This window comes from Equus quagga, chromosome 20 (assembly GCF_021613505.1).
Source record: "Equus quagga isolate Etosha38 chromosome 20, UCLA_HA_Equagga_1.0, whole genome shotgun sequence".
NCBI lineage: Eukaryota > Metazoa > Chordata > Mammalia > Perissodactyla > Equidae > Equus > Equus quagga.
In genome coordinates this window covers 6,970,384-6,977,953 of record NC_060286.1, presented here as the reverse complement: position 1 = coordinate 6,977,953, position 7,570 = coordinate 6,970,384, and the positions used below count along the sequence as shown (strand labels likewise).

The following is a 7,570-nucleotide window of genomic DNA, read 5'->3' as shown; positions in this document are numbered from 1 at the left end:
TTTGTTTTTTTAAAAAAACTTTAAAGCAAAAGTTATACATATATAACACCGTCCTTTCGACGTGAAATACCCACGGGAGATTCAGGGCAGGCTCTCAGCGTGCAGTTCGGGTTCCGGAGGTATCTTTGCAGCAAAATCCTTGGGAAAAAGCAAAGCAAGAAGAACGTGGCGCTGGGTCGGGCCTCACCGCAGGCCCGTGTGGTAGCAGCGGGAGCGCGCCAGGGGAGCCGAGCCGCGGGGCGGACACCGCAACCCGAGCCCGTGGGTCCCTGGCCCCGGTCCCTGGCCACCTGGTTTCGCAAGCGCTAGGTTTGCTTGGTCTCATCCTCCCTCCCTCCTTCATTTTGTTTGTCTTGTTTTTCCGCCGGATTCTGTTTCTGAGCGTGTTGGGTGGCTAGCTCAGATGTCGCACTCGCTGTCGCTGGACGTGATGGAGATGGCCGAAGTGGCTGCTTTGCTGGATAGGCTGGCGGCCGGGCTGGCGGCGGCGCCCAGCACCTCGGGCGTGCCCTCTTCCTCGGCCCTTAGAGCCCGCCCAGCGCCCTGCGACATGACCTGCTGCTGGAGTCTATGGGGAAGGAAAGGGACACGAGTCACAGCAGGTAACATAGCCGCCTGTGGCCCCCCTCCCCCGAGTCCTTAAGCCCAGCTTCAGCGGCTCTAGCTCAGCCCCGAGTGGTTAAAGCGGGTAAGGTGAGGCAACAGAGGCAGGGCAGGAGTCCCCGGCCGCCTCTCCACGGGAGCCTTGCAGCCCCATTCTCCTTCCGAGTCCTTTCTCGGCTCCCCATCTCCCCAAGTCTTTGGGATGTTGGGCTCACAGGGTCATTCCCGGTTGTAGGCCACCTTTGGGAGACTTACAATACTGTCAGGATAAATGAGTTGCACGGGGCGTTTGGGCCTGGGGGCAGAGGCTGGGTTATCGGCCAAAACGTTTGGCTAATTGAGACCCACACGCTGGGGAATGAAAAGCCTCAGCCAACTTACTAGTTTGCTCTTCGGAGACAGGGCCGCCCTTGCGAGGGAAGAGGAAAACTCGACTTCCCACTTCTTAGAAACAGAAGTCTATCGAAAACTATTTTCAAAGCATTAGAGAAGGATGCATCTGGTCTTTAAAAATGACAACACTGACCTGCCACATTGCTAATAAGCCAGGCTTCACTTAATAGGAGCCTGGGCCCAGGCTGACAAGAATTGGCTTTGGGCCTTGGAGTCCTTATTGTTTCCGGGACTTTAATTTTTATTTCTTTCCCTCTCCCAATGCAGTCTTGGTGACTGGAACCTGCTGCTGGAGCGACCCCCAGGCACCGAGAACGAGAGACAGAGGGTGAGGAACCGAGAGCCCGGAAGGAAACCCCCTGCCCAGGATCCCAGAACGCAGTGGGCCCATAACCGGAGACAAACCGCGTTCCCAACCCCTGCCGAATCCAAGTCGCCAGGCCCTGGGGAAGGGCGCTCGGGGTGCCGTCGCCCGCCCCTTCCCCAGTGAGCGCAAGGCCCTGGAGGCCTCCAGGTACCGACCTGTTCTTGGCTGCAGCCGCCCGGTCCCTTTGTCGGCGGTTTTTGAACCAGTTGCCCACCTGCGTAGGAGTAAGTCCGGTCGCCTGGGCGAGCTCACGCTTTTTGCTGGGGTTGGGGTATGGGTCCTGCAGGTACCATTCCCGTAGCAGGTGCCGCGTGCGCTCCTTGAAGCAGTGTGTCTTCTGTTCACCGTCCCAAATGGTGCGCGGCAGCGGGAACTTCTTCCTCACGCGGTACTTGTCCACCGGCCCCAGGGGCCGTCCACGCAGCTTCTCAGCCTCCTGGTAATGCGCTTCGAGCCACAGCGCCTGCAGCTTGGCGTGCGACTCCTTGGTGAACTTGTGGTTTTCCAGGATATGGTAGAGCTCGCGGTAGTTGCCACCGTGAAAGGCCACGATGGCTCGCGCGCGCAGCACCGATTCATTCTTATTGAGGGCCTCGCAAGCCGCAGGGGCCACGGGCAGTGACCAGAGGAAGCGACCCAGGCGCTCCACGTCGCCGCTTTCCTCCAGAGTCTCGCATACCCCGGCCACTTGCTGGGGACTGAAATTCAAGATAGGCAGCTGGAACATCGAGGCAGCCCCGGCGGCAGCAGGGACGCTGAGCCCGGAGCGGGACACGTAGCAGACGCCCGCGAGCCCGGCCGGGTGCGCCAGGCTCTCCTCTTTGAAGAGGTTCGGGGCAGCCGGGACGTGCGGCTGGGGTGGCGGCTGGGAGCGAGCGAGCGTGCGAGCGCAGGGATGGGAGGAGGTGCCGGCTCCGCCGCTCGGTTCGGCTCGGCTGAGTTAGGGCACGCAGGCCGGCGAGCGGGCGCCGCTACTGGGGTGGGCGGATTGGCGGAGCGGGCGCCATGGAGACCCCCTGTCAGTCACTGGCCTGCTCTGCCAATCAAGACAGCGCCCAGCGCTCCCCGGCCTTTTCAGCACCTCCCCGCTCTCGACAGCGCCCGCCGTTCGCCCGCGGACTTTTCCTCAGTATTCTGCAAAACCTGGAGGAGGAAAAGACGAGCGAGTGGCTGGAAGAAAAAGAAAGGCGAGAGCGGCAGCGTTTCGATACCCGCCCCACTCCAGCCTTGTTCCTCCCTCCTCCTCCTCCGCCTCCCACCCCGCCCCTCCCCCGCCCCCCTCCCCCGCCCCCTGCCCCAAGCAGTAGTCCTACAGGAATCCACTTTGGGGCAATGCGCTGCTTGGGTCAAGAGGTCTCCAGAGGACAAAGAGGACTGGGCCAAATCGAAATCCTCCGAGAATTCGCCAAGTTTAGTTGTAACGAAACAGAAAACCTTGCAGGAAACGCACTAATGGGGAGGGAGGGGAAGTGAATCGCCTCATTTCTTCCCAGCACTCATCCCGGCAAGCCCTTCCCCCTTTTCCTGCTGCCAAGGCAGCCGAGTGGGAAGCGACTCTGAAGCAGAAGGAACGGGACCGGGCATCTGTAGAAGAGGTCAGTTTGGACTCTAACCCCACCGCCTTCAAAAGCCTCTGAAATCACTTTAGATATGAGCTGGGACACACACACCTGATAACACGGGTGCTGACCATGAAGTCACACACTCGCAAGAAAAGGGGCATCGCACCCTCCAAAAGTTTATACTTTTCAGTTTTTCCCCCCAGTTTAATGGACTTGAACAAGAGTGCAGAATAGACACATCTAGAGTGAGAAGTCATTCGTGGGTCAGGACAGCAACTTAAAAGCTTATTTCAAAGATCTTTTTTAAAATATCGATTTGGTCTTCCTCTTGCAGGCTAATTTTGCCCTGCCCTGTGTTAGAACATTTAACTCTTGAGCTGGGGATGAAAACTCTGACCTTGGCCTTTTAGCCCAAAAGTAATTCAGTAAAAGAAAAATAGAGAAGGGGGAACCACAGAAATTGGCGGGGGGGGGGGGGGGCGGTGCAGAAAGCGCTTCCTGAGCCGCTGAGCACCGACCCCTCTGCAGAGAGGAAGGGCCTGCTGGGGGCCTGCCTTGGGGCCAGCAGTTTGAATTGGCAACTTTTATTGATTCTCCATTGACATCCACCTCATAGCGTTTTCTGAGGCCTCCTCAAAATAAACCACTGTCTCACCTGGGCCTTCGAGAAGGGTTTGTTTAGTTTGAAGAAAATCGAGAGAGGGGAGTCCAACGAAAATGCCAGGAGAACCATCTTTGGAGGTCCCTCCCTAGAAAGGAGTCAGACAGGGATGTTCGCCGAACTGGACCGGGCCGGCTGTCTTTTCGTTAGTATCAAGTACAGTTTGTATGCCGCTTGTACAGCTCTGGTAAATCAGAAGGCAGATAGATAGCACAGATGGTTGGAGGTGTCGGGTCAGATCATGCTACGCCTGAGTGCAGGGCAAAGCTCGTTCTGACGGAAAACCCTGATATTATTTTCACAGATCTTCACAGTTCACTCGAAAAAAACAGGAAAGGGGAAGATAAAAGCCCCGCAACCATTTACATCATTTCTGTGAGATTGCCAGCCGCCTCAACGGAGAGGCTTTCTTTTCTAAAAGCTCATTTTCTTGAAATGCGACAGGGCAGGGCCAAAATAGAGAGGGCAATGAGGATAATGTCAAAGCACAAATCTTTTCTACCTTGGGGCGACTTCCGAATCCGCCAGAAGGACAACTTTCCGTGAGAAACGTCGCATTCGAGGGCCCAGGACACGCAGTCTAGAAAACCCGGCGGCCGTGGGGCCGGGGCAGGGGTGGGCGGGACCCGGGAGGGCTGGGTTCCCGGCGCCTCTGGCCGGGGAAGGAAAGCAGTCCCTGCTCCAGTTTGCAGTTTCCTAATTTGCCCTCTCAGAGGTCTCCCGGGCCGCCTCGCCCTAGCACAGGCGCTCCCCGTGGGCCCTCCCGCGCCGGAGCCAGGAGCGGCGGGGTCGGCGAGACCTCCCGGCCCGCGCGCCAGCCGGCCCACCGCTGCGCCCGGCCGCCCCGGGCGAGAAGCTGCCGGTGCCCCGGGGGACCGCGCCTCCCCGCGCGCCTTTGCTGCAGGGTTTGAAAGCGGCAAATTCGGGGAAAGGTGTCTTCTTACCCTTAGTCTTTGTGAACAAGTGTTAATTTTCCCAGTCTAGGTGCCCTATCCAGGAAATGGAACAACTATCCCATTTCTCGGACAATAGTTCTGCAAATATTAGATGCTAGGGCCCTTTGGCTTCCGCGTGTCTGGGGCTCTCTGGCGACCGGGACCGAAAGCCTGAGCCGCCGGAAAGGGGCGCCGGCTGCTGGTGGCAGAGTCCGAGCCCCGCCGGACGCGGCGTCCGGGCGCCGGGCGGGCGGGGACCGAGAGGTGTCCGGAGGCCCGGGGCTGCTGCCAGGAGAGCCCGTCTTCGCTAGCGCAGAGGCCTTGGTTTAATTTTATTAACTCAAAAGAAAGATGCTGTCCCGGGGCACGTATTTGTTCATCAGCTTCACGCGGGAAGGGACAAACGGAAGAAATACGTGAGCCTCTCATCCCTGGAAGGGAGAGAACCTCCGCCGGTTTCCTTAGAAATAACCCCATTGTGAGAAGGCGGTGACTCCCGCCCCACCCTTAAAGCGCACTTCTCTCGGGATTGCCAGGCAAAACTGGACCTTCGAGTTGACTTTTCTTAATTTTACGGAAGGATAGATTTTCACCGATTTTGAAACTGCGCCAACCCTCCAGGCAACCTCCTACTTGCCTTCCCCGACTTTATTTTTCTCCTGCGCTTGACCAGGAAACCTGGAAAGCGCCGCGGCAGCCCTTGGCCTCGGGCCTATCTGGGCAGCTCTGTAAGTTTCTGTGGTTGGTTTGCAGTTAGATGTGGGAGGCCTGGGGCAAACGCTGGATTCTCCCTGGGAATCCACAGACGTCTATTCTGCTTTTTGCAGACTCAGAGTTTTCCTTTATGGCGAAAAAGCATGTAGAAGACAATGCCTCCGGACAGATTCTGTCTAGTTCTTCAGTGCGGCGGCAGCAGGGCAAAGTGCTCCTAGCGGGTAGTGAGGGTCAGACCAGAAACCTTCAGAGTTCGGTCTGGGACTTCTTATTGGTCTCGCCCTCCTTTTGCCCCTTGTGATTTTCCTCGCTAGGGTAGAGGGACGCGAGGAGCCCCGCTTACACCCTGCGGAATGAGTTGCCAGTGGACAGCGCTGCTTCGTGTCCACACATTCTTACTTTTAGGTTCCAATCTCTTGTCTTGTTTTGTCTTGTCCTCTCGTCATGTCTTACCTTTTCTTTGACTTTATTCCTAAAGCAAACGCCTGTACTATAAATGATGTGTCTTTGCTTTCTTTCCTACACAATTTCACAGTCAGGGATTTTTTAAGAATGTAGTGGTTGCACACGTCTGAATTCCTTGATAAGGACCTTTGTGCTGATGTGAGTCACAGACTAGGAGACAATGAGGTCCCAGCCTTTTGTGTATGTCCCTTTCGACTTTTGGGGGAGAGATCTTGGTTTCCCTTCCGCGGGCCTCAAAGCCCTGTGTTGCCATGCATGAGAATAATGTAAAAAAGTTAGAAAGTTTAAAGACATTTTACTGTCTTTGAAATTACAGTATTAAAATTTCACACTCTCAAATATTTATTCATGAATCTAGTGTTCTGATTTTCAGATGACACCATATGCATAAATATAGCTATATGTTTGTTTATGTATTTGGTGGTCCAGATCTTTAGATTATGGAATTAATTCAATACCCTAGTTTTAAAGTACTAAATATCCTAATAAGTTCCTCAGGTAGCTTGCTCTGTTTCATGCATTCCTCCTCTGCCAGTATGCACCTTGCAACAAAGAACAGAGATGCCTCTTTGTTGTATATTCCTGAGAACAAACATCATTTGAGAAATGTTTTGTAGATTTCCCGGCACTGTAAAATTAACTGGCAAAACGTATTACAATTAAAATATTGATCTAGTTTTAAGAGATTAGGATATTTTTGTTGCTATTTGAAAAATTGTTCAATAGTTATTTTTTAAATGATGCAAAATTGCTTATGTCATTGAGGAAATTTTTATAAATTTAAATGTGGGAAAATGTACCATTTGAAAGTATTGATTAATTAGCAGTAATGTTCTTAAAAAATGTTAGCCTGACTATGCAACTCTGTTTTGACCTCTGGTTTGTGGTTGCTCCTAGGTATTTGGATGAGAATTTGTATTTAAGGCCAAGAGTATATTACAAGTCATACTCCCATTTAAACTGTGGTCCTAAATTCACTTTTCTCTTTCCCTTCTGCTTCTGTGGGGTGAGCTTGAATCTGCACAGGGCTAACCACACCACAGCATAGCTTGCCTAGGGCTGTGTGTCAGTGGTTCTCGTGTGAAGGATTAATGCTTAAAAATGTAACCAGAGTGTCACTTATAAACACATTATTATGAGTAATGAAACATTAATTGAATGACTGAAAGAATGATCAATTCCTAGTTCTCTTCTGGAACTTTGTTTTTTTCCAGCAGGTTATTTTTGACCATTTTCAAATCCAAGATCAAAGTGTCTTTCTCAAAGACACATAGAAATTTTAAAATTCAGTGAAGTAAAAGAATGTAAGTTTGTTTATGTCCTCTGGAATGAGCCAAACATTATTTACATTAAATTGTGTGTATGTCATATATATGTATTAATTACACGTATTGTATTTGTAGTAAATAATAATCCCCTTACAAGTACTGTAAAATCAAATAGAAGCATTAGTCTCCAATAAATACCTTAAATTCTCTGCATCGATCCAGTTGGTTATCAGAAAATAATTTTTAAAAATTGCATTATAAAACATACATTTACATGGCATCTTACCCTTCAAAGCAGCAAATCTCAACGGAGGGCAATTTTATTTCCCCCTTCCAGGGGACATTTGGCAATATCTGAAGACATTTTTGGTTGTCACAAATGTCATCTAATGGATGGAGGCCAGAGATGCTGCTAAACATCTTACAGTGAAAAGGACAGCCCCCCACAACAAAACTTCAATAACACCACTGTTAAGAAACGCTGCTTCTTAAATTTTACTGTAAATGATACTTATGGTGACTGAATACTTATGAATTTGGAAATATCTCTGGGAAAAGTGGAGTTTTGTTTCTGTCATATTGGAATCTATGTTCTTTGAATA

At 51.8% G+C, this 7,570-nt stretch overlaps 1 protein-coding gene across 1 annotated transcript; it reads right to left on the bottom strand.

Moving 5' to 3' along the window:
- Positions 1-399: 399 nt before the first annotated feature.
- SIX6 (SIX homeobox 6) lies at positions 400-2,168 on the bottom strand. Its single transcript, XM_046646977.1, has 2 exons — positions 1,519-2,168; positions 400-568 (listed from the first exon to the last, which is right to left on the bottom strand). The coding sequence occupies exons 1-2, from the start codon at positions 2,088-2,090 to the stop codon at positions 400-402; spliced, it is 741 nt and encodes a 246-aa protein (XP_046502933.1). The 5' UTR covers positions 2,091-2,168.
- Positions 2,169-7,570: the final 5,402 nt, after the last annotated feature.